Here is a 27,275-nt window from a genome sequence, read left to right on the forward strand (position 1 = left end):
ACAATACACATTAAAAGAATGTGATTGTGGTCCATGAAGTACTCCTCAATTTGTTTTGTGGAACAACTCTTTTGTTAAATGAAATCCAATTACTCCAAGTTGGGCTTCTTCCAAGTTTTGAAGGCCAAGATATGCTGCATGTCACATTAGCACTTTGACAATTCAGATATTGTCAAGTTCCTCCCAATGATTGGCCTTTCGGTTTTCTGTTTGGTATATATATTTTCTTATTATTTGAAGTACGTAGATAAGTTATCTAAGTTCTTTCAAGAGCAAGCCCACGCTGCCAATTTGTAATGCAACTGGCTCGGGTATATCATCAGATGTACCATGTAGTATGTACATACTGAAGTGATTGTTAAGCTACTTGTTTTGAAACAATATCAAACTGAAAAAATTTTTAGATGAAGTGCTATAAACTGTGTAAAAATAATTGATGAAGCATCTCTTGCATATTACAACGAAACAAGACCAAACTTGATCTCGAAGTTACCCAAAATCACTAAGAAAGGAAAAATTAACAGATTTTTTCTATATAGCTCAGGGAATATACAAACTGTGCAAGATCTAGATGAAGGTCGTGCTTCTTTCACTACCTGGCATTTAGCATTGTGACTGTGACTTGGTTCACAGTGAATGTTTCATCTTGCTTACTTGAAGAAGAATCAGTTTCCATTGGATTCCTTCCCAGGCAAAACCCAGGGTTTTTGGGCTGCGGCATTGATGCAGTTTCACTACTTAGCATCAAGACCACTGAAGACATTGTTGGCCTGTCTTCTGCACGCTCTTGCACACATAAGAGCCCCACTTGTACGCACCTAAGAACCTCAGATGATGAATATGAATTGTCAATTGACGAATCAATTAATTCCAATGCATTTCCTTCATTCCATTGCTTCCATGCCTACAACAATACAATTTGAGGCTCAGCTAATTCTTTATTAGCAGGATATGGTTAGCATCAACTATGTAATAACATACTGATAAAAGAAAATTTTTCACTTACATGCCCTAGAAGATTCAGTTCAGCATTTGCATAGTAGAATCCTCTATTCTTTTTTCCAGTTATGATCTCCAACACTAATACCCCAAAACTAAAAACATCAGATTTTACTGAGAAGATCCCATCCATAGCATATTCAGGAGACATGTAACCACTGTACATAATCAAAGTGTTTGTAGTTAGAGTTAGAGAGGTTACTATGTTTAATATTTTGGAGAGTACTAGTTTGTTGTGGTGCCACTTACTATGTTCCAACAACTCTCATTGTATTAGCTTCTGTTTGATTTGTGCTAAAAATTCTAGCCATTCCAAAATCTGATATTTTTGGATTCATTTCTTTGTCAAGTAGAATGTTGCTTGCCTTGAGATCTCTATGGATAATCTTAAATCTGGAATCATGGTGCAAATAAAGAAGTCCTCTAGCAATACCACAAATAATGCTGAAGCGCCTTGGCCAATCCAATGAGGAGCTTTTTGCCTTGTCTGAAATGATGCCATGATGGTTACAAACATTAAATATTGAATTACACATTAAAAGTCTGAATGAGATAACATCAAGTAATATTATGAGTAAGAATGTTGAAATAACTACCAAATAAAATCCCATCAAGGCTTCTATTTTCCAAGTACTCATACACAAGCATCTTTTCATCCATTTGAATGCTGCAACCAAGCAGCCGAACAAGATTCCGGTGTTGAAGTTTGACAATCAGCTTGACCTCATTCTTAAACTCTTCAACTCCTTGACCAGAATTTTTTGATAACCTCTTCACTGCGATTTCCTGGCCTTCCATCAACCTGCCCTGATATAATCATAGTTACTGTTGTTAGGATTTCAAGGATGACAATATGAATGTGATAGGGTGCATTTTGGTGGCACACTACAACAACTTACTTTGTAAACAACACCAAATCCTCCTTGTCCAAGTTTATTCTCTTCAGAGAAGTTCTTTGTAGCCATTGTTAAGGTATTAAAATCAAACAATGGCAACTCTAAGTCATCAATTTTCCTTTCACTAGACTGTTCTCTGTTGCTTGAAAAGAGCACTTCAGTCATCAACAAATCCTGACTCCTTTCCAGAGAACCTGGCAAGCAAAAACGTTTCATCAAACAGTACAAGTGCACAGGCATTGATTTCATTCATTTGTAGCACAATATTAATTGTGAATTACCTCGGTGCACTGTCTCCCTCTCCAACATGCATGGGAATTTCCTTTTCTTCCATAACAAGAAACAGATAGCCAGTGCCAAAAGTATAAGAGCTGCACCGCCAACTATAATCCCAACAACCTTAGCTGTGTTGTGAGAACCATCTCCAGATTCTGTGTCAGCTAAAAGGAGAGAAAGTTAAGATATCCACTTTATATCTGGTCTAGTTGCTACAAGATAAAAGTTATTATTATTTAGATTAGTAAATTAGTCTAGGGACTCGGGACAAAAAAGGCATGTCATATAACCTGTTATTCAGTTGCAAAAAGAAAACACAAGCTCATAAAAGAAGCTAAGTACAAAGGAACATTCATGGTGCTTGCATGGAATTTAAGTAACAAAAAAGATCATGTGACAAAGTTAGCAATATAATTCTGCTACAAGCACCACCGCCAAGGGAATGTAAACCAATCAATTTCAAAAGGTTCTTTTCCTTTTTGGATTACTTTGCACTTGTAAAGCAAACTCGCTATTAAAAAAATATAAAAATATATAAAAAAAAATGGATCACAAAAAGGGTAGTTAGAAAATTGGGACGGGGATATAGAGAGAGAAGCGGTGTCAAATGCTCCTACAGTCCTACTCCTACCGAAATGGCTTGAAAAAAACAATAAAATGACCTTTTTTGGGTCCCACCACAGAAGGTGGTAGGCTCCATTTCTTTCACCAAAGATAATTTTAAGGTGACAATTTTGCCCTTTTTTATCAATTATATTTATTTTTTTAAATAATTATTTACATGATTAATGTGAAAGATAATTATTTTTATTAATATAGTATTATATAATTAGATACACCTGTAAAATTATTTTACACTAATAATACATCAAAATTAAATTTTTCTTTAATTAGTAATCTTTTAAAATTCCCCTAAACTATTTTTCATTAAACTTAAATAGGATCATCTAGCTCCATCTAACATATGCAGCTGCTTCTTAATGCATGTACAGTCACATTATATTTTAAACAAAATACGTGCAGTGAGAAGAAGTCCCCTATTTAATTTAGTTTAGGCGAACCATAAATGAGAAAGTAAGATTGCATGCAGAAATAAATAAATGAAAACAAAATCCTATAAAGAATATATTAACAAATAAAAGTTTCCTTTTTGCATCATATATTCGTGTAAAACACTAACGCATGAAGATCACCAAGGGGTGTGTGCTGTGAAGTGTGAAGTGTGAAGTGTGAAGTGTGAACCAAGAAAACCTCAGAAGTCAAAAAGGTTGGCCATAACACAACGTTTGAGAGCCGAACATTTAAAATTGGGTGGGCCCATATTGCCGTCCTGGATAGAAATCTAAGGGAGAGGCCCTATTAGGTAGTGGGCCCACAATATTTTTTGGAGAGTCCCATTAACTTACGCAACTAATCAAGGCTAAATGGACCGACATGAATATATACTGGAGTCAATGCAGTTTACGCACTTTTCTATTTTCTCTTCGTGATTCGGAAACAAACAGCTACGTATCTGAGTTTAGTTGGCTTCTAGTGTGTTTCATCAATGTTTCCTTATCTTGAGTTTGGAAGGTAGTTCATCTGTGCTAATTTATGAGAATAAAATAAAGCTTATTCCATCACATGTTGGGGGAAAATTAAAAAAATATATATTGTTGCTTTTGCTGGTATAGCAAGATAGCCACTTTTAGAAATCGCATGCATGGTAGAAATTATACAATTAATCACATATTTATGTGTACCAAACAAAAAAAAATGAAAAATGCCCGACCCGAAATATTCATAAATTATAAGCAATGCATTATGCATGGGACCCGAAAACATTGAAGAGCACGTGGTGAAGACAAGATTTACAACGCAGCAAGCAATTTTGCGGTGTGGTCCTTCGTTTCATCTCATTGCGTTGCTCTGTCCTCACTCACAATCTCACATACTCACATGACATGCAATGCAATGCAAAAAAAATATATATATTTTCAGTCTTCTAACTTTATCATTATTAAAAATAGCTTTTAGTTTTCTAAACTGCTTCTCATTAAAATATTCCTTATATGAAAAAAAAAAACGATTAAGTCTTGGGTAAGAGTTTGTTTATAACACAACTGTATTTTACATGTCAATAACTTTTCTTTTTAGTAAATTTAATGTCTCTTAAGCGATATTGAGATTTTAGTGCATTTCCTTTTAATTTAAAGATTTTACATTATTATTATTATTTATTGACGGGTAATGCCAGTAAAGTATACCACAAGTGGTATAGTCACCACTCATCCAACAAAAAAAAAAATACTACAAGTGGTATATTATATTTAAGATTCCATTTAATATTTCACCAACCTTTTGACTCTAATTTCTTTCGAAAAGCTATATATCATGTCATCATTACATATATATATTTTCAACACAAACGAATGAAATATTGCTGCACCCTTAGCTTATAGCCAGAAGATCAGTTGAGTAAATAGAACATGTTTACATGACAAGGCGGTGTTTTTTTTTTTTTTTTCAAAACAACGATGTATTTCAGTTATTATAATTTCGGTTAGGAAAATTATAAGTAACTAATAATATTTTTGAACAATGTGTGAATAATATGAATTAATAGGGTTAAAAGAGTAAATTTAATGAGTATCATTAAATTAAGATATAATATACTTATATTTGATTGGTGCTGATTCATATTGTTCAACATAATCATTGTTCACCTAGCACTATTGGGTTATGCTAAGTAATCAATAACTTTTTTAAACAACATAAATAATCACCAATCAAATCAAAACATACTACACCTTTAAATTACCCACCTAAATCATTGTCCACCTATATGTATAATTTGATATCTTAATTGCATATATGAGTTAATATTCACATAAAAAGAAATTTATGAGTATTTCTTTAAACAAAATAAAAAATAAAGGGGTCAATTTATGAATGAAAGAATAATAACTAAAACAAGGCTTATTAAATTTGATGGACAGAGAAACTTCTATTTAAAGAGTCTTGATGGTCTCCTACTCCAGCTAACTCTTATTCTACTTCTAACACGAGTTGGAATATGCTACCCGATGATTGCAATAACAAATTCCACAAAATTTTCAACCCATTTTATCTCGGATTTGAATTTTTAAAATTTTAAATTTTATTTTAGAAGATAAAATATAATATTTTATTATTTATTTTATAAATAAAATTAAAATAAAACATGAGAGAAATTTTAAAAAATTATATTTTATTCTCTAAAATAAAAATTTCAAAGGTAAAGAATCTAAATTCTTCCATCCCACATCTATTCTCCGTCATGTTTTTATTCCAGTCCAGGTCTATCTCATCTTTGGAAATGTCTAGTCTTTCTCTAGTTTAATTTAAAAATAAAAAGGTCCATAATTTTTTATCCACAAACTAAATGCACACTATTTAAAATAAAAAATATTATTCATACATTAAAATTAATTATTAAAATTAGTTATTAATATATTTATATATAAATATATATATGTATAATTTAATTAATTTTTATATGTATTTATATTTTATATTGATAACTGTACTAATTCTACTGAGTTCAGATTATGAAATAGATAAATAAAAAAAGAAGAAAAAGGAAAGAAATGAATGGACATACCCAAATCAGAAGCTGCTAACCTGACATAGAGATCTTGACCACCGGAAGGATAGCGCCTGATATCTAAGAGGGGGCCAATCCACATGACACATCCGCTGCCCCCACCGGTGATCTCTATATTGGCATAAGCAGTACATGAACAGTTCCGACGGCACACTTCTCCGCATTCCATGATCCCCATGCTCCGATTCACAAACACTGACGTCGTCTCCGGCAGCTTCACATTCCCCATCTTCAAGAACCCGTCACTCTCACACTCCAACTCCGTCTTCCTCACACACCCATTCGACCCATCCCGAAGGTTCCATGCCTGCGGGTTCTTCGGTCTGAACCCCTTCACACACTGGCAAACCGGCGATGCGTTTGCGTCGCACACGCCGTACGCCCCACACTCTCTGTAATAGTCGCATTGGTCCTTCGGTGCGTACCAGAATTTGTTCCATGCCTGCGTGCTCTCTATCCAAGTCAGCCTCTGAAGTTCTCCGGAAGAACTCACCAACAGTCTCGAGAACAACGATTCGTTCCCGATGAAGAATGTGTAGTACACTTGGTGCTCATCAACGTGGAACGTGAATTTGATTGAATCCGTTACGGGTTGCATCTCTGGCACGCCGCTGAATCTCGCACCGTTCCATGGTCCACTTCTATATGTTATCTTGTCCTTGTTCCAGAGGAAAATCTCAGGGAGCCCATGGAAGTTCATCTTGAAAGAGTAATCTCCGGTTGAAGGGTCTTGGTCTTGGAACTTCCATGAAGTTAGGTGTTTCTCCGTGTTTGTGTCTAAGTTCCAACCCAATTTCATTCCCGATAACAGAGTATCCGTAGGGTAATCGAAGCTCTGCCATAGAAACTTTGATGGGTCGTCGTTCTCGTTTGATTCTCTTAGAACAAGGTTCCCTGAATCTAAGAGCTTGAGAACTGGGTTTTGAGGTTGCTGTGTGGTTTGATTTGAAGACCATATGGATTTCAAGGAATGGTTAACTATGTTGATGGATCCTGTTTCAGCTATCTGGAGAAACCCTGTGGAACTCTGAAGTGGGGTATCTCTGTTTGCAACCCAAACCACTGTTCTAGGAAGAATGTTGTTGTACCATATGGCGAGGTACAAGGAGGTGGAATCATCATCGGTGGGGGAAAAGAAACCTAGTTGGAAGATTCCCTTTGGGGACAAGAGGGTTTGGTTTGTTCTTAGGATTTGGGATTTTGTTAAGGTATCTGAAGAAGTACAAGGTTTTGGGGAAAAAATGGAGAAACAAAAAAGGAAGAAACAGAGGAGAGTAGTGGCACATCTTCCTCTTGCTCTTCCCATGTTTGGAGAGAGGGGGCTTGGTTTGTGAAGGTGGATTCAAGTATATAAGTGGTTGGAATCAAGTTTGTTGTTCATGTTGAAGACTGAATACAATTAGCGACACAAAAAGAAGGGCGTGTTGACTCAGAGGGAACCCTTGTCTCTTATTGCTCTTGCTTTGCTTCACTCCCCTTTTTTCTCTGCTTTTTTGTTTTTTCATTTCTTCGCCTTTCTTTAAACTTTAAATTAAAAATATATGACATTTAAGATTAACATAAATATTTGATAATAAAAAATAATTAATAAAAAATAATTAAAAATAAACTAAATTTTGTTTTTTTTTTTTAGTTCTTAACATTATTGTAACGTTAATATGTGAGTCAGTGAGTGTTATGAAGGTGGTGGTCTACAATGATGGCTGAATCATCAACTTAAGAATAAAGAAAGAAATGCATGTTTTTGAATATTGCTATTTTTACAAATATAATATTTTGCTTCTGATTAGGTGATCAATATCACGATGAAATATTCTGTCAACAAATAAAAAAAAAAACACCAGGATGAAATATATGGCAACCCGCAACCTTTAACACGAGAGGGAAAAAATGCTACAAACAAGCCGGAAAAATATATCAATTGATTTTGGAGCTGCTTCTTTGTTTCTTTATGTATTCACTGGGGTAACATAATCAAAAAATTGATTTGATTTTTCTGATGTTTCTTAAATAATAAAGACGTTATCAGATTTAGTATTTAATGGTTAATCATTAATGTAGGACAAAATCGTATGCTATCGGCTACCCATCAACTATTGCCAACATAAAATAAAATAAAAATAAAAATGTTACCCCTACACTAAAATTAATTATTAAAAATATATTTATATATAAATATATATAATTTAATTTATTTTTAATATATATTTATATTTTAAAATATATTTTATACTAATAATTAATTTTAATGACTAATTTTAATATACACAAAATAGTCGAAATAAAAATATCTTACATTTGCTCTTAATAATTAAAAAAATATTTTTTACAAATTTCCAAAACTTCTCATAGTAATCTTTTTAAACATGTTATTGGGTAAATAATCTGAATATAAGTCGGTCTCTGAGAATCGATGTCGAGTTGTTATCCTCAACGTCAAGCTATAAATTTTAAAGTCTAAACTCTTTGGTCCAGAGATATATCACGCCGTGAAAAGTGTAAACAAAAAAAAGGAGTGTATCTACAAAAAATATTCAAATACTTAAATTAATATTGTATATTTAAAAGTATATCTGCATCAATAAAAATACCATACCTTTATAGATGATGTAAAATAAATTGGTTACGTTCTCTAATAATTGTTTGTATTGAAGGTTAATTATGTAAAACCCGATTAATTAACGGCTAATTAACCCATAAATGAGAATTTATTTTAGAAAGCCCAAAATGTGATTTTTGTGGCTAAATATGATAGAGGAGATTGAGACGAGAATTTCGGTACCAATTTTATAGAAATCGGACCAAGATTGGACCGAACGGGTCAAACCGGGCCAACCGGACCCAAAGTGGGCCCTTGGCCCAACTAAACTAAACCAAAACCCTAGTTTTCAGCACTCTCTCTCCTCACAACACACTCAAACACGCTGAAATGGTGGAGAGAAAGGGAGGAAGAACACTCTCTCAAGTTCTCTCCCTTGGTTGATCTTCAAACCACCATAACTTTTGATCTAGAGCTCCGATTGCCGCTCCGTTTGCGGCCACGTGTTCACCGCGGAGAGCTCTACAAAACCCATACAATCAATCTTGAGGTAAGCCACGTGTTAATGTTCGAAATTCCAGCCCTTATTTTCGAGTTTCATGGGTGAAATGTTGAGATTTTGGGTTCTTTGATGTTATAGGACCCAACTCTCTTGAAGGAGAAGGTTAATCTTGTCTCCTTGGACCTTGGGTGTGGTAAGATTCTCAACCCTAGTGTAATTTTGATGTTTTATGATGTTTGGGTTTTGAGATGTTGTGCATGGGTATGATGATTGTGGCTTAGGTTGTGTATATGTGAATATTGGAGCTTGATTGGTGATTTTGAAAAGCTTGGAAAGGTTTTGGTGGTGAAAAATCTGTTCTTGGAGGTGTTAAGGCCTTGAGAGCTTGTGGATAAGTGGTTTGGAAGTGCTCCGGTGGAGCTTGGGAAAATCGGCTAAGGTATGGTTTCGGTTTCCCGTATCTAATATGTAATGCAGTAGGAAATACTTAGGCTAAAGGCCCTAAGATAGGCATTGAATTGTTGATGTTGTTTAATTGTTGATATATATGATGTGATCATATGTGTAATGATGATTAATGATGCCTTGAGGGTATGACGTATGAGAAATATGCATGTTGTGATATATGCTTGATGATTGGTTATAGTTGAATTGTGGGTTGAATCATGTTGATGGTGAGTATGATGTTGATTGTGTACAATAATGATTTATTGGAATAGGTGTTGTTGAGAATTGGCATGAGGAATAGTATATGATATGTCAATATATTTGAGTTTGAGCCACTTGGGTGAAGTGGGTTAAAATGATGAGATAGTGATTTGTAAATTGTGGTAATGTGTCAATGTGTGAGTTGAGGAGGCTTGATGTTGAAATCGATATATTTTGATTAATTTCAAAGAAAGGGGATGAAAATGGCATGTTTTGGTTGATTTTGAAAAGAGTTGGAAATGGCTTGTTTTGAAAATGGCACTTTGTGGTTTTTATGAAAAACATGGTTTTTGGGCATACTTTGGTGGGACATAACTTGGACTACGGATCTCTGTTTTGTGTCAAATCTGTTTAGAAATGAAATTAGATCCGGGAAGTCCACGCCGTTCGAAGAACGGGTGAAAAACGATTTAAAATGAGAAAGTTATGTCCGTTGGAAGATTGGGGTTTAAATCTGTGAATTCTGCAGCTTTTAACTTAGAAAAATTTTAGCAGAATAACCCCTTGCGCGTAGGCGCACTTGGCGCGTATGCACCGATCTTCCAGAGAGCGCCATCCACGCGTGCGCGTGATGTGCGCGGGCGCGCCGATTGTGCTGCACCCAATGCCCAGCCATTTTCCAGAGAGTTATGCCAGAACTGTGCCAGTGTTGTTCCTGGGGCACGAGAACACCCACGCGTACGCGTGGTTGACGCGTACGCGCCGATTAACAAATTTTTAATCCACGCGTTAGCGTGCATGACGCTTGTGCGTCGATGAGTTTTTGAGGCCATCCACGCGTGCGCGTGGAGTGCGCATACGCGTGGCCCTGTTTTCATCCCAAAGTTGATTTTTGAGTTTTAAAAGCCAAATTTCATACTTCTAAGCCTCCGATCTCACCACTTATATCTTAAATCATTATGATATGTCTAGCTATGAGGAGAAAGGCTAGTGAATGTGGTAACTTGCGAGTGAAGCAAGGGAAAATGAATAATCAATGAGGATCATTGATGATTATGTGAGATGTGGAGGATTGTGGTGGAGTGCTTGTTATGCCAATGGCTGAAGGGCCGTAATTGTTTATGAATTGGCTGGTTCTGGATTGAACCGTGAGCCGGAATAGCTGGGTATGCTATGAATATTGGCTGGTTATGGATTTAACCATGAGCTGGATGGCTAGATTATTGTCGTGTTACGGTGGAGCCATGATTATGGCTATGTATAAATGCATATATGCTGTTGAATGAATTGTGAATGTTGCACTTCCACTGTTGGAGTTGAGAGTTTCCCTGGGGGGAAGCAGTGGCTAGCCACCACGTGCTCCAGGTTGAGACTCGAAGCTCTTTTGACCATATGTCATAAGTGTGGCCGGGCACTGTGAAAGACCCGGATGAGCTCGCCCCCGTAAATATTCACCAGTGAAGGTGATGGATATAGATCATGATTATGATCAAGTTTATGACGAGTATAACTCGAGTTGGGGATGCGTGACAGAGGGACAGTCCAATGGTTAGCTACCAGGACTTGTCGGGTTGGCTCTATAACCGACAGATGATATCATCAGCCACTAGGGACAGGCATTCATCATATGCATACTATATGAATTGTTTGAGATTGCCTATTTGACTGCATATTACTTGCTAATTGTCTAAATGCCTTACTTGTTCCTAATTGTATATTTCTTGTCTGATATAACTGTGTTTGCTACATTCTACTCCTGCTGGTGGTTGGGAGGTTTGAAGGAATTGGAAATGGAAGTATTAGTTAGACTGAAGTATCTTTAGTCAGATGCCCTTTATGGTTTAGTTTGTTTATAAGCTTTGATATTATTTGGAGGAAGTTCTAGGATTGCCTTCGGCTTTCCTCCATTATTATGTATTATATATGTGGAAGTTGTTACCATGCTGGGGACCTCTGGTTCTCACCCATGCGGATTTTGTGGTTTTCAGATGCAGGACGTGAGGTGTCCCGCTGATGCATGCTGGAGACTTCTAGATTTGCGAAGATCCTTTGTTCTCGGGGCTAGGTTTTAGTTTATATGTTTTGCTTAGATACTTTTATCTCCATTAAATAATACAAACTGTGATGACTCCTCTTATGGGAGATTTTGGAGAATAGGTTTTATGTATTTGTGTCCCTTTGGGTTTCCTTTGGGGTTTTCCTTATTTTTATCATATGTATATATTGTTATGCTCGGACCGGTTATCTTCGCAGCCGGATTTTGAGTCTTGATATTCCTGTTTTTGACTCTCATTTGTATATATATAATCACGCATTGGGTATCCTTGTTCGTTACGTTGTCGATCGGAGTGTTGCGCTTTAGAGTTGCGATGGTTTTTGTTTACCCCTTTTTCTACAAAGGCTCCTAGTTATAATCAATCATTCATACTACTATATGTACTAAATTTTTATTTTAGAGGTCGTAATACCTTGCCATCTCTGAATTATGACTTAAGCATAAGACTCTGTATGGTAGGGTGTTACAAATTATAGCAGATCGATAATTTTGGTATTTGACCGGACGTTAAGATTTCAAACTATCCCATTTGAGATGTGTTACGATCCATAAAGCCGATTTGTAACGCATGATGCCGAGTTATAACTCGTGATCTGTAACAACCATATCAAAACATAAAGTCAAATGTAAATACAATATCTAATCTTATATGAGATTAATAAATTTCTATAAAATACTCTTATCACAAATCACAACATAAGATAGATCAAGAGACAAATTTAAATGACTAGACTCTAGACTTATGTGAACTTTTTATTTCTGTTTGATTATACACATTTTTCTCATTTTTGTTATTATCTAATACAATTAACTTTGAGAGCCACTCACATAAAGATACTTAAAACATCTTTTTTTTAAGACATTTTTTAATAATTAAAATTTAATCTATATAATCAATCAAACTGTTTTATTTTTGTCAAAATTAGGCCAAACAAATTAGTTTGATCGAAAAATCGATAAACCAAATTTTGAACCGATCTAAATTAATATTTTTTATAAAAATAACTACAATGTCCCTATTATATTAAATGACTTAATATATATATATATATATATATATATATATATATATATATATATATATATATATATTAAAAAACTCTAATCTTAACCTTTCTCTTTTCTCTATGTCGTAATAGTATTAGAATTTAAGATTTTTAAAATTAATATATATAATAAGAGTATTTTAGTCTTTTTTATAATAAGAATATTATAGTTATTTTTTATAAAAAAAATATTAATTTAGATCAATTTAAAATTTAGTTTATTAAATTTTCGGTCAAACTAATTTATTTGATCTAATTATTTTAACAAAAATAATATAATTTAATTAATTATATAGATTAAATTTTAATTATTAAAAATATATTAAAAAAAATATTTTAAACATCTTTATATGAATGGCTTCTTAGCTGTTTTATCCTTGGCCATCAAAAAATGAGTTTAACTAGCATAATGACATAATCAACGCATTTATTTTATTAACAAAATTATTCTGCCCTTCGTCCATTTTTCATTTTTAAATAGCACGGTGAGATGAGTTAGTCAGCATACCTTGTCATCTAGTCTCTAACAAACTCATTGTTTCCTTTTTTTTCTTTTCTTTTCTTTTAATTTTTTCGGTGATACTGATATACGAGGCAAAGAGCCCAAATAAAAGAAAGAAAAAATTACACAATCAATTTAAGAAAAGAAGTATTTCTCGTATTGTTGGAGAAAATAGAAATATAAAAATAAATTTTTTAATATATAAAAAAATCAATTATTAAACCAGTTACTATAAATTTATATATATATTTTTTAATTATATAATCAATTATCATAATAATTAAATCTGTCATAGTATAATAATAAAATCTACAATAGACTAATAATTTAGTTTATTTTTAATAATATAATTTTTTTTATAAAATATCAAATACGTATATTTATATAAAATAAGATTGTTAATTAATTTTTAATATACAGATAGTATAATTCATATATAATATAAAAACACATATAGCAGAGAGAAATAAGAGATATAAACAATCAAACATACACTCGTACACATCCGAATCAAAATAAAATGGCCCAACTCTGCAAGAGCGACATCAACTCGATTAGCTTCTATATATATAAATATGAGATAAGGAGACTTCCCAGGTCTTTACCACTCCTAATCCTGTTAACAAATTCGTTGGCACTCTGTTAATGATTATCAAAACAATATATGCAAATGGTAGATAGAAATAAAAAATCTTTATTGACTGGTATCATTAGTTTATTACAACAACATGCCAAATATATACACACACTTTCTACATCCCACGCTATTTACTATTTTTTTTAGAAAAAAAAAAGATATTATATATGGTGAAAAATAAATTATAACTTACCTCTCTCTTAGTTAAATTTCAAAGAGTTTGATTTCCATTTTAATTTAGATACATAATAATTTTAAAACTTCAAACCAGTTGTTTTATCTATTAAAGTCGTGAGAAATTAGCAAAAAAAAAAAAATTGTCATTGTAAAAGATACAGTGGACATTAATATAAATTTGAGTAATAATGCTAGTGTAGGTCAAAAAAAGTAAAATTCTGTTAGAGTATTAGTATGAGTCATAGTATAAATAGGAAGTCATTGCTTTTAAAATGAGGAGCTGTAATATATTTTTTTCCATAATCTCAATTTTATTTTACTGTATTGTCTTTTTTACTAAATTGTCCTAAGTTCTTTCTTAGTTTTCACTATCTAGTTCGTATACATCATCATCATGCCCCTGTTTTCTATTCATCTTTCTTCTTAAAAATTACATGCTTCAATTCTCTTGAGCTGGTATATAAAACTTAAGTTTCTATTCTTTAATGGCTGAATCACCTTCAAATTCCAACTCTGTCAACAGTAACAATAACCCCTCAAAATGTCGTTACATCTGTTTCTATCACTGCATCCTTCTTGAATCAACGACTACTCACCCTAATTGGAGACATACTTGGCAAAAATAATCACAAGACTTGATTACAACAAGTTGTGGCTACTATTTATGAGCAAGATTTACAAGATTATCTTCTACTAGAGAAAATTTTTTCTAGGTACCTTTCTGAAGAAGGTCGAATTGTTGGAAAAGAATCTGCTCACTGCAAGCAGTGGAGGCAAGATAACTCCAACCTGATGTCATGGATACTTGCATCAATTGATCCGAATTTCAAAAACAAAATGGTAGGCCGTGCTTTTAGTTTTCAAATCTGGAAAAAGATTGAAAATTATTTCGCTAAGTCAACTCTGTACAAAATCAAACAACTCAAGACACAATTGAAACTCATCAAGAAATATGGATTATCTGACTCTGATTATGTGTTCAAAATCAAACATGTTATTGATTCTCTTGCGACTTTAGAAAACCCTCTTATATCAGCAGAGCATATTGAAGCACTTCTTGAGGGTCTAAATTCTGATTATCAAATACTAATCTTTACTATCGATGCAAAATCGGAAATGGACTCATTAAGTGAAGTTGAAACTCTCATTATGACTCATGATTATATGGTAGATAAGTTTCGAAATTCAAATAGTTTAATTTAATGGCACAGGCTCATTTGACACAAGGCAATTTTTTACCCTCCATCAATCAAGGAAGGGGTTTTGGAGGACGATGAGGCAGAGGGGGTAGATTTTTTCGAGGAGACAAGTTTTTTAATTCAAATTCTAAACCACAATGCCAAGTTTGTGGTCGAACGGATCATATTCCTTGGCATTACTATCATATATTTGTTCAACAAATTCCTCCTCCCTCAAGTCCCACTGCACCCTTTTACAGGCCTCAATCTTATTTTCCTTCATCTTCTGTACCATCATCACAACCACCAGTGCTATTCACCACGCCACCACCACCTATAGCATCATTTCATCATCCTGAGGCATACATGGTTGTTCCCTCATCAGCAGCAGACACTTCTTGGTACCCAGACACAGGTACATCTCACCATGTCACTCCAAATCACTCCAACCTTCTTATCAGTACAGAATATTCTGGCTCAGATAAGATTATTGTAAGTGATAGATCAAGTTTGTCTATTAAACATTATGGAAATTCAATCTTTATGCACAAGACTCAAATAGATGGTTTCAATTATAAAAGTTAATTCACATATCATAGATCACGAAAAATGTAATCAGTGTTTCTAAATTTGCTGAAGATAACAATATTTTTTTTTGAATTTCATGCCTTTATTTGCTTTGTTAAATGTTAGTTCTTCAAGAAGGTTCTCATGCAAGAATTTTGTAGAGGAAGAATCTACAAATTTATTAATGTTGTTGTTCCTCATTTTTCTTCTTTAAATTTTGTACCTAGAATTTTAACTATTACATGTTCTTCTTTTGAATTGTGGCACAAGAGGCTAAGACATGCTGCCAAACAGATTGTACACACAGTCTTAAATAAATGCAATATTATTACTTAGAATACAATTAACTTCTTTAATTTAACTTCTGATAATTCATTGTGTGAAAATTGTATTTATGCAAAATTATACAAGATGTTTTTTTTTTATTCTACTACTACTTACACTGTATCCCTTCAATTAGTATATTCTGATGTTTGGGGCTTAGCCCCTATTATATATCATCTTGATTTTAGGTACTATGTTATATTTGTTGATGTATATAGTAAGTACACTTGTCTATATATATTACAATCTAAATCTCAGGTATATAATGCATTTTTACAATAAAAGATTCTCATTAAAAACTTAACATGATATAAATTAAAGGAGTTACAAACTGATCATAAAGAAGAGTATAGCTCTAATAGTTTTAAAGAATTTATACTTAAACATGGTATACATATCATAAATATTCATGTCCTCATACACATGAACAAAATGGCAGGATTGAGAGAAAGCATTGCCATGTTATAAAAATAGCTTTGACAATGCTTTTTACAGTTTTCCTTTCTCTTACTTTTTGGGATGAAGCAGTAATTACTGCTACATACTTAATCAATAGATTACCTATTCTTGTTCTCTAAGGTAAGACGCCATATGAATTGTTATTTAATCAAATTCTTGATTATTAACATTTGAGAATTTTTGGCAGCACATGTTATTCACTGCTGAGACTCTATAATAGACATAAGTTTGATTATAGATCTCACAAGTGTCTTTTTCTGAAATATGCAGCCAATCACAAAGGTTATAGGTGCTTGTCACCCACTAGTAAGGTGTTTATTAGTAGACATGTTGTCTTTGATGCATCTATATTTTCATATAAAGAATTATTTATAAATTCATCTAATAACTTACGATATACGAAGACTAGTACTGATAATAATTTCATTAATTAGAGTTCTTTTCAGACTATTCCTACTGTACCAACATATGTTGGTTTACTTACACAAACACTCTCTCATGATCAATCCTCCATAATTCAACTTTCTTCATAAGTCGAGCAATAGTACTAACACTAGCTTTAATATAGAAATTTCTTAGCCTGATCAAGTTTTTCCTTCAATTCTGCACCATGAAATTCCTATTCCTAGTTCTGCTATAGAGAGTCAGTTACTCTGTGATAGTTCATAATACAGTCATAGTGTGCCACAAAATCTCCCCATTTCACCAAACACTAATGTCCACTATATGAACACCAAATCTAAGACAGATAAGTCTAAATCCAAAATTTTTCTAACTAAACATAGTGATGAGAAATATGAAGAAAGACCACCAAAAATTATAGCTACTGCTCACACTATACCACATTGGTATGAGGCTATGAAAGAAGAATATAATGCCCTTATGAGAACTAATACCTGAAATCTAGTGTTGTCACTACCTCATGCTAAAATAATAGGTTCTAAATGAATTTTCACCACTAAAAAGAACCCTGATAAATTTGTGCAAAAATACAAATAAAGCACGATTAGTTGCACAATATTTTGGACAAAGTGAAGGTTTTGATTTTGACCAGATTTTTAGTTCAATGATTAGGTTTATTACTGTGAGAATTGTGCTAAGCTTAACCTTATCCAAAGGTTGGGTTATTCGACAATTTGATTTTAATCACGCATTTTTTAATGGAGATTTATCTCAAATTATTTATATGCAGTAGTCCAAGAGTTTTGAAGTCAATTTTAAAATCTTAGTGTGCAAACTAAATCTATCCCTATATAATCTAAAGTAAGCACCATGAGAATAGTTCCTAACGTTGAACAAAACTTTAGAAACATTTGACTTTACCACTGTAAAATCAGATACCTATTTGTTTTTGAAATACACTTCTAATCATGTCATATATCTTCTATGCTATGTAGATGACATTATTATTACAGAGAGTGATTCAACTCAAGTTGACCTGATGATTAAAATTTTAAATACAGTTTTCTCATTAAAGGATCTAGGTGAACTGAGTTATTTTCTAGGTGTTGAAGTTAGAAAAACTACTGCAGGACATATTCATTTATCTCAAACAAAATATGTGAATGATTTATTTTTAAAATTAAACATGGGAGAGGCAAGTGCAATGCCAACTCTCATGATATCATTTCTTTAGCTGTTGACTATAGGTTCAGAAGAATTTGAGGATCCAAGACTATATAGATCTGTTGTTAAAAGTCTTCATTATCTCACAATAACCAGACCAAACGTTTACTTCGTTGTGAGCAAGTTTAGCTAGTTTATGCACATTGGAAAGCTCTAAAGAGAGTTCCTCGGTATCTTCAAGGCACTAAGCAACAAGGGTTACTCTTTCATAAGAATACAGACTTCAGATTGTATAGTTTCGCTGATGCTGATAGGGCATCAGACCTTGAAGACCGGAGGTCAGTCACTGGATTTTGTATTTTTTTTTTTTAGGATCTAATTTTGTGTCTTGGTGTTGTAGGAAGAAAATCACTGTCAATAGGAATTCGATAGAGGCTAAATTTCAAAGTCTTGCAGCGTGTGTAGCAGAGACAGTTTGGATTAAGAACTTGTTTGCTCGAGTTGAAAGTTCAACTTCAGACATTTCTAACTATTTTCTGTGACAACTTAAGCACTATAATGCTTGCTTCTAATCCAGTGTTACATGACAAAACTAAGCACTTCCAACTTGATATACAGTTTGTTTGAGACAAGATCAAAAGCAATGAACTACATGTGGTCCATATCTCAAGACAAGAGCAGATTATTGATATATTGACTAAATCCTTGTTAGCAGCAACCTTTGATAAGTTCAAGTACAAACTTAGAGTGGTCTCAAGACCAATCATAAGTTTGAGGGGGATGTAAAAGATGTAGTGGACACTAACACAAATTTGAATAATAATGCTAGTGCAGGTCAAGAAAAGCAAAACTCTGTTAAAGTGTTTGTATGAGTCATAGTATAAATAGAAGTTATTTTTAAAATGAGGAGGTGTAATGTATTTTTTTCATAATCTCTCAATTTTATTTTACTGTATTGTCTTCTTTACTAAGTTGCCCTAAATTCTTTTTTGGTTTTTACTATCTAGCTTGTATACATCATCATCATATATATCCCTGTTTTCTATTCATCTTTCTTCTTGAAAATTACATGCTTCAATTCTCTTGAGAATCATTACTTAAAAATAAATAACCACACTATGTTTACACAAAAAATTAACCACAAAATTAAATATATATATATATATATATATATATATATATATATATATATATATATATATATATATATATATATAGTACACATTAACATTAAATTATATAACATATTATATATGTATAATAATAAATTTTTAACATAATATTTTTGAATAATAAATATTCTGGTAGTGCACAAATAAAACACTATAATATAAATAATGATTGAGAATTTTAATTTATCATCCTAATTATCCTTCTAATATTTAAAAAATTAAAAATTCAAATATATATTATTTTTTAATATTAAAAAATAAAAAATCAAAACTTTATTTATTTAGCAATTAGAAAGATAATTATGAAAATGGATTAAGACTTTCAATCATTTTTTTTATAATTTACCCATTAAAAAAAAACTTTAGCTCTAATCCTATTATTGTATAGCAATAAATTTTTTTTATGAATGATATTGTTACTTCCAAATCTCATATTATAAAATTCTCTTTGTGTAATTTTTTAAAATTACTTTCTGATTTTCATTATTTTTATTTTTCATAATGATGAAAAGATTTTCATTGTCAAAATAATTTATTAATAATATAAAACAGAATATAGTATTAGCAATTAGAGGATTGTAATATATTATTTTTTAAACTTTATTCTATTTAGCTTTGAATGACATATTGCCATAATATATACTACAGTATTACACCACAAAATTTAGGATTCTGTAAGGCATTTACAAAAACAATGACGTTATATATAAAAATAAAGAATATTCATTAAATAAGTTATTTGTATAAATATATCAAAATATAAAATATATATTAAAAATAAATTAAATATTATATATTTATACACAAATATATAATATTAATTTAGTGACTAATTTTTCTTTAGCACATAATATTTTTATTAAACAAATTAGTTTTCATTCTTTTGATATATACTCCTATTCTTTTTCATTTTTCAAAGCATGCATACTAATAACTTTATCTTGAGATTGAAAAATAATTCCCACCCAGTGTAGTGGGGCTTCTGACAAACCCACCATAAAAAAGGCTTATTATAATATTATATTTTAATATTTTTTAAGTTAATTGAATAATTTTTTTCTCCTCCAACGTTCAACACTTCAACATATAGGAACTAGAAGTTCATAAATTAGGTGAAACATCTCTTCAATTTTTGTTTACGATATACTATGCATAAATCATAATGTTGAATTATTGCGAGGATGTGACAGCAGTTGATTATCATGAATTAATTAGAAAAGTTAATTACTTATATATTCACTTATAAAACTAGTAATGAAACATGTTTTTATGGGATCTAATAATCTATACAACTTGTGCAGTTAAAGTGTATATAGCTGACGCGGCCAAAACATATATTGATCATCATCATGTTCAATGTACGGACTAGTAACTGCAATTTCAAGCTTCCAAAGTTAATCAATTATTTAGGAGATGATGATCATGATGAGAATAACTTGAGATGGACGATGAAGTGTTCTTTTCTCCGCCAGCTGCTTCGTTATTTATATTAACATAACGTTGCTTATACCCTTAATTCCTTTATTTTAATTAGAGGTGTGGGAGAAAATACGAAGGCTTCAAATCTTTAAAACTTTGAATAATATAATAAAAAATAGGTTTCAAATCTTTGATGTGACGATAAATGATTCATAACAACTCATTGAAAAATGATGATGGCCAAATAAATAAAATATAATATAAGTGCCGAATTCAAAAATTTTATAAGAAGGGACAAATTAAATACAAAATAAATTAAAATATAATATAATAAAAAATAATAAAATATAATTTATAATATATAAGTCAAACTTAATAATTATTTGATATTTTTAAATTTATTTTATGATATTTTATATAACTAAAATTATCAATTTATTATTTGAAATAAATTTTAAAATATTTTTTAAATATATATAATCAGATAATCTGTTAAAAATTCGTCTTTTATCTTATTTTAAAATTTTGTTTTAATAATTTTTATTGTATAAAAAATCTATTTAATTATTACTGTTATCATAAAAAGAGTCAAAATAAAAATTTTTTTATAGTTATTATTTTTTTACATTAACATTAATACAAACCTATATTTTTTTAGTAATTTTTTAATTATTTATATATTTATACGTTTTTTATTTTTTAATTTATTTATTAATTACTACTAATATATTATAATACATATTATAATTTATACATATTAAATTACTAACATGTAAATTTTTTTGATGTATTAATATACTAAAATATATTTAATCTATAATATATATATTAATTATATAATAATAATAATAAACTAATAGTATTAATTTTTTTAAAAGGGGGGCACCTTAGGCCCCCGTAAATCCGCCAGTATTCACAATCTTTGCATTCGATATTATTTACTTTCAAAATTATGAATAAACTAATTAATCGAATTACGTGACCAAATAAATATTCGGTTTTCACCTAAAACTCTTCAGTGTCTCTAAAATTAAAAAGTTTCATCGAACAACAGATGAGATTATCTATCCATTTAACAATTAATCAGTAGTAATATTGATGTGACTTGATTGTTATTCGAAAATGAAGATGCTATGCAAAGTCTCGGTTTTGCTCTTGTTCTTGGCCACACTGACTTGCTACTGCAACGCCTTGCCCCTCTCAACCCACAAGCGATGGATCATCGACGACGCAACGGGGAAGCGCGTGAAGCTCACGTGCGCCCATTGGGTTGCACATGCAAAGCCAATGGTGGCGGAGGGTTTGGACCAGTTACCCTTAAACGACATCGTTAAGCAGTTTCCTGAACGGGGATTCAACTGCGTTCGTCTCTCCTATGCCACTTACATGTTCACTCGCTACGCCAACGTCTCCATTGGCGAGACCTTGAGGAGTCTGGACATACCGGAGAGGGTGGCAGCGATAGAGAAGCACAACCCTTGGGTGCTGAACATGACGCACCTTCAGGCTTATGATGCTGTGGTTGATGCCTTGGATAAACAAGGGGTCATGATGCTCATTGATAACCATGTTAGCATGCCTAAATGGTGCTGTGATCGTCAAGATCAGAATGGCTTCTTCAATGACAGGCACTTTCAACCTCAGGAATGGCTTCAAGGTTTGGCTTTTGTAGCCCGCCATTTCAAGCCAAAACGCCATGTGAGTTGTCATATTCAGTGTGAACAACAACATTTATTTTCATGGATTAATTTTGCTAACAGATTATTCACGTTTGGAAGATAAAAATCGGCATAAAGTTATCTTATTTTATGTTCATTAATTATCTTTAAAAACAATAAGTGTATAATTTTAAATGTTATATACATAAAATTATAATTAAATTAGTATTTTTATCTGTAATAATATTAGGGAAATATAAATTTTTTAAAATTATAATCCACTTTCTTCTGACAATATAGATTATGCATCGCACAAAAAATTTATAAAATTAAATTATTTTTATGAAAAGTCAGTAGATTGATAAAAGTCTTTGACTAAGAAGAGCAAGGTATCTATAGATAGAAAATCAAATAATAAGATTTTTAGTTATTATTTTTTATGAAAAAGTCTAATTTTTAAAATTTAACATTTTGATATCTAAAATTTAAAACAATTTAACGTGTATATTTTTATATTTAATTAGGTGTTTATTGTTAAGTCTGTTACACAAATATAAATAATTAATTTTTATACTTGTTATTTAAAAATAATAATTTTTCTCTTTATGTATATAAAAATATAATTAGATATTAGTATAAAAAAATTATACTAATAGTTATAAAATTAACTCAAATTAATTTTTTTAAAACAATTGAATCTTGATTCTAACTTTTAATTATAACATTAGTATTCTCTCCAAATTATATGTAATAAATATCTTAAAGAAGAGAATGAAAATATAGATTAAAAAGATAAGCGGTGAAACTTAAAACTAAATAAAAAACAAAAAAATTATGTATATAATACAATAATAATAATATTTTTATTTAAATTATATTATTTTGTTAATTTTATTTTCTCAGAAGAGAAATATAGAAAAAATAGAAAATGAGAGAAAAGAGAAAAAAAAGATAAAGATGAAGAATGAGAGTGAGAGCGAGAGTTTATTAATTTTGGAAGAAAAAATTATTTTAATTGTAAAAAAATATCGAATGACATATTTTGATTCGTCAAATTACTAATATAAAATATAAATTATATATAGAGTAAAAATAGTAGAGAGAAATAGAAAAATGGAAAGATGTAGATGAGAGAATTTTAAAGAGAGTTTATTAATTTAAAAAATATATTTTTTCTGTCTCAATTTTAATAAGGGAGTGTTATGTAACACATTTGATTAATAAATTAGATAGTAATATATGATACATAATATAGGTATATTTCAATTTCAATTTTAATATTTCAATTGTAATTTTAATGTAATTAAAGAATGTTATGTTACATATTTTGATTGTCAAAATAGTAATTAGTCATTGATAATGTAATAAAAAAATAGATAGAGTGGTTGAAGGAATGAGATAAATAGAGAAAGGAAGAGGAAGGAGAGGAGAACTCTTTAATTTTGGAGGGAAAAATTTGATTTCAATTGCAATGAGGAAGTGACATGTGGCATATTTTGATTGTAAAATTAGTAAGGAGGAGGGAAGAATTCTTTAAATTTGGAGGAAAATATTTGATTTCAATTGCAACGAGAGAATGGTATGTGACACATTTTGGTTGTAAAATTAGTAAGGAGGAGAGAAGAATTTTTTAATTTTGGAGAGAAAAATTTGATTCTAATTGCAATGAAAAAATGATATGTAGCATATTTTTATTGTAAAAATGAGAGATATATAATAGATAATAGATTATTGTCTTTTTAACATTATTGTTAATATATATATTATGTTAATGACATTTTGAAATAACGGAATGTTACATGGGCAATGTATTAATAAGAAGTGAAAGAAAAATTGTGTTTTTCATATCATAAAATATTCAAAAGTAGATTATTTTATACTTTTAAGTTTTAATTTTTAAATTTTTTTAGTTCATTAACAGAATCATATTTATATGATATAATTCAGTTGTTATATATTATTCACATTACATATATATAAGATATCGTGATGTGGAATAGTATCTCAGATTCATACATAGTGCACACAAATTCAACGAAATCTATTCACTTTATAAATATAATACTCAAAACTTTATATTATAAAATTTTATTTGAATCTTTTTTCCAAACCACGCAGATATAGGTATGTCAAAGATCACACTCCTTGAACTAGCTAATCGTTTTTTACTCAAGTATCTTTTTCTTAATTTTGTTGCATTAGGTTGTGGCTATGGACTTGAGAAATGAGCTTAGAGGTTCACGTGAAAGTTCAAAGGATTGGTATAAGTACGTGAGGCAAGGAGCAAGAACCATTGACCAACACAACCCTAATCTCTTAGTTGTAATCTCAGGCTTAGACTTCGACAAAGACTTCACGTTCTTGAAGAACAAGCCCCTTGACCTAAACTTCACCAAGAAGATAGTTTACGAGGCGCACTTGTACTCTTTTACCGGCGACACAGGCAGTTGGAGCCTACAACCGGTGAATCGGGTTTGCGCCTCTGTCCTGGAGTCGGTGCAAAATCTATGGGGATTTTTGATAGGCGGAAGCAACCCAGCACCAATGTTTGTGAGCGAATTCGGTTATGACATGACGGGTGAAAATGATGCGGACAACAAATACATCGTGTGCTTCAAGTCTTACCTTGCAGCGATGGACATGGATTGGAGCTTGTGGTCTTTTGGAGGAAGCTATTATTATCGACAAGGGAATGTTGGTGCTGATGAGAGCTATGCTGTTTTGACCCATGATTGGACACGTTATAGAGACCCTAAATTCCCACACAAGTTTCAACTTCTTCAAGCTCTACTCCAAGGTACATACCCTAATCATCTACTTCATCTAATCATCTAATCCAGAAGTATAGTGCTAATTAATGTGATATTCCGATGCAGATCCAACTTCTAACCTTTCAAAGTCCCAGATCCTGTTCCATCCTTTGAGCGGTAACTGCACGCACGTGAGCCGCAAGAAGGAACTTGAATTTGGTGACTGCAAGAACCATGTTCGGTGGAGTTTCGAAGGAGATAATAATGGAGCTCCAATCAGAAAGATGGACTCTCCTCTGTGTCTAAAGGCAACTGGTGAAGGCCTTCCTCCAACACTCTCAAAGGATTGCTTGTCACCACAGAGTTCTTGGAGATTTGTTTCGGTGACGGGTCTTCATTTGGCCACCAAAAATAAGAATGGGGACCTTTTGTGCTTGGGCACTCATTCTCATTCTTCTAAGTTAGTCACCAAAAAATGCATCTGCGTTGATGACGATGATTCTGCTTGTTTGGATAATCCCCAAAGCCAGTGGTTCCAGCTTCTTACAACCAACGTCTAGTTAAATTAAAGGGAAAAAGATATATAGGTTCTTTACTTTTTAAATTTTTGACAAATATATTCCTGACAAAATTTAAATACAAAAAAGTCCTTGACTTTAATAAACGGAGGACAATTTAGTCCTTCCGTCTATTTTTTCTTTCATACATCAAATGGAACTGGCTGACGTGGTTAAAACGGTGTCCAGGTATCCGCTACGGTGTCACGCTGGAAGGGAAATAAAGTTCGAAGGACAAATAAGTCCTTAACGTCATTTTACAAATAAAGTTCGAAGGACAAATAGGTCCTTAAGATTTTTTTTCAAAATTAATAAACTCTTTTCCTAAATTCTCTCATCTATCTTCTTCCATTTTTATATTTCTCTTTACTATTTTTACTCTATATATAATTATATTTTATATTAGTAATTTGACAAATCAAAATATGTCATTTGATATTTTTTACAATTAAAACATTTTAAATGTAAAAAGTATACACATTAAATTATTTTAAATTTTAGATAACGAATGTTAAAATTAATTATTAATAAAAAATTAGACTTTTCATATAAAAATAATAACTAAAAATCTTATTATTTAATCTTTTATCTACGGATATCTTGGTCTTCTTAGTCAGAAACTTTTGTCAACTTACGATTTTTTTGTAAAAGTAGTTTGATTTTATAAATCTTTTGTGTCATGCATAATTTATACTGTTAGAACAAAGTGAATTATAATTTTTTTAAAAAAATTATTCTCGTAATGTTATTATGGATAAAAATACTAGTTCTAATATAATACACAAATGTACTAATACTAACTTAATACATGAATGATGCACAAATGATCTAATGTTAATTTGATGCATAAATGAACTGATGCTAACTAATGCCACTGGTATGATGAAAACTGAACTAATGCAATTTAACAAATTTTAATATAATACACAAATGCACTAAAACTTAACTAATGCAATTCAAGAAAAAAAATAGAAACAGAAAAAGTCCAATTTCTGCAATTTTAATACAAATAATTTTAAATTGCAGAGTACAATAAGTTAACTAGATTTTAAAATACAAGCATAATTTTATAAACTAAATTCTCATAATAGAAATATAATAGAAGCATAATGAAAAAAAAAATTCTCAAGGACCTATTTGTCCTTCAAACTTTATTTGCAAAATGACGTCAAGGATTTATTTGTCCTTTGAACTTTATTCCCCTTCCAGCGTGGCACCGTAACGGACACCTGGACACCGTTTCAGCCACGTCAGCCAGTTCCGTTTGGTGTATGAGAGGCAAATAGACGGAATGACTAAATTGTCCTCCGTTTGTTAAAGTCAGGGACTTTTTTGTATTTAAATTTTGTCAGGGATGTATTTGTCAAAAATTTAAAAAGTCAGGGACCTATCTGTCTTTTTCCCTAAATTAAATACTTTAGGATTAGCATTAGTTCTTATTGTTAATGGCACCTACCCGATGCCGTATTAGTATTATCGTAATAATAAATCTAGGTGATTACTACCGTAAGATTATTACTTTATACGTATCGATATGGTATAAAAAAATAGACAAATAAAAATTTGCCATGTGAATTTTACTTATTTTTGTCAGCATTTATTTTTTATTTAATTTTTAAAAATATTAAATAATTATATTTATAAAAATATTTTCATATATAATTATATAAAATAAATATATTTTTATAATTAATTTTATTAAATGATTAAATAATCTTTTTT

At 31.2% G+C, this 27,275-nt stretch overlaps 2 protein-coding genes and 1 long non-coding RNA gene across 6 annotated transcripts; 2 read left to right on the forward strand and 1 right to left on the reverse strand.

The window, feature by feature from the left end:
* Positions 1–397: 397 nt before the first annotated feature.
* On the reverse strand, positions 398–7,623 carry LOC112791365 (receptor-like serine/threonine-protein kinase SD1-8). 4 transcript variants are annotated; one of them, XM_025834169.3, is made up of 7 exons: positions 5,794–7,623; positions 2,177–2,326; positions 1,899–2,089; positions 1,596–1,806; positions 1,249–1,486; positions 1,007–1,157; positions 398–904 (listed from the first exon to the last, which is right to left on the reverse strand). In XM_025834169.3, exons 1-7 carry the CDS (start codon positions 7,100–7,102, stop codon positions 593–595), a joined length of 2,562 nt encoding a protein of 853 aa, XP_025689954.1. In that variant the 5' UTR covers positions 7,103–7,623; the 3' UTR covers positions 398–592. The 4 variants fall into 4 exon arrangements, with proteins under 4 accessions (XP_025689954.1, XP_025689953.1, XP_025689955.1 ...); XM_025834168.3 differs by having other exon boundaries at positions 2,177–2,335; positions 5,794–7,534; XM_025834170.2 differs by having other exon boundaries at positions 2,177–2,335; positions 5,814–7,316.
* A 1,073-nt stretch (positions 7,624–8,696) lies between these two features.
* LOC140182769 (uncharacterized) lies at positions 8,697–11,806 on the forward strand. Its single transcript, XR_011878880.1, has 4 exons — positions 8,697–8,885; positions 8,976–9,030; positions 9,119–9,276; positions 11,474–11,806. It is a non-coding gene; the product is annotated as an uncharacterized lncRNA (long non-coding RNA).
* A 9,904-nt stretch (positions 11,807–21,710) lies between these two features.
* LOC112771340 (glycosyl hydrolase 5 family protein) lies at positions 21,711–25,556 on the forward strand. Its single transcript, XM_025816055.2, has 3 exons — positions 21,711–22,286; positions 24,449–25,043; positions 25,123–25,556. Exons 1-3 carry the CDS (start codon positions 21,711–21,713, stop codon positions 25,554–25,556), a joined length of 1,605 nt encoding a protein of 534 aa, XP_025671840.1.
* The last annotated feature ends 1,719 nt before the right edge of the window (positions 25,557–27,275 follow it).

The sequence above is a fragment of the Arachis hypogaea genome, chromosome 3 (assembly GCF_003086295.3).
Source record: "Arachis hypogaea cultivar Tifrunner chromosome 3, arahy.Tifrunner.gnm2.J5K5, whole genome shotgun sequence".
NCBI lineage: Eukaryota > Viridiplantae > Streptophyta > Magnoliopsida > Fabales > Fabaceae > Arachis > Arachis hypogaea.

Coding starts and splice junctions, on each gene's coding strand:
- LOC112791365 (XM_025834168.3), bottom strand. CDS start 7,102: ATGGGAAGAGCAAGAGGAAGATGTGCCACTACTCTCCTCTGTTTCTTC. Junction 2,336..5,793: donor GTTAGCAGCTTCTGATTTGG/GTATGTCCATTC, acceptor CTCTCCTTTTAG/CTGACACAGAATCTGGAGAT. Junction 1,158..1,248: donor ATGAGAGTTGTTGGAACATA/GTAAGTGGCACC, acceptor GATTATGTACAG/TGGTTACATGTCTCCTGAAT.
- LOC112771340 (XM_025816055.2), top strand. CDS start 21,711: ATGAAGATGCTATGCAAAGTCTCGGTTTTGCTCTTGTTCTTGGCCACA. Junction 22,287..24,448: donor ATTTCAAGCCAAAACGCCAT/GTGAGTTGTCAT, acceptor TTGTTGCATTAG/GTTGTGGCTATGGACTTGAG. Junction 25,044..25,122: donor TCTTCAAGCTCTACTCCAAG/GTACATACCCTA, acceptor ATTCCGATGCAG/ATCCAACTTCTAACCTTTCA.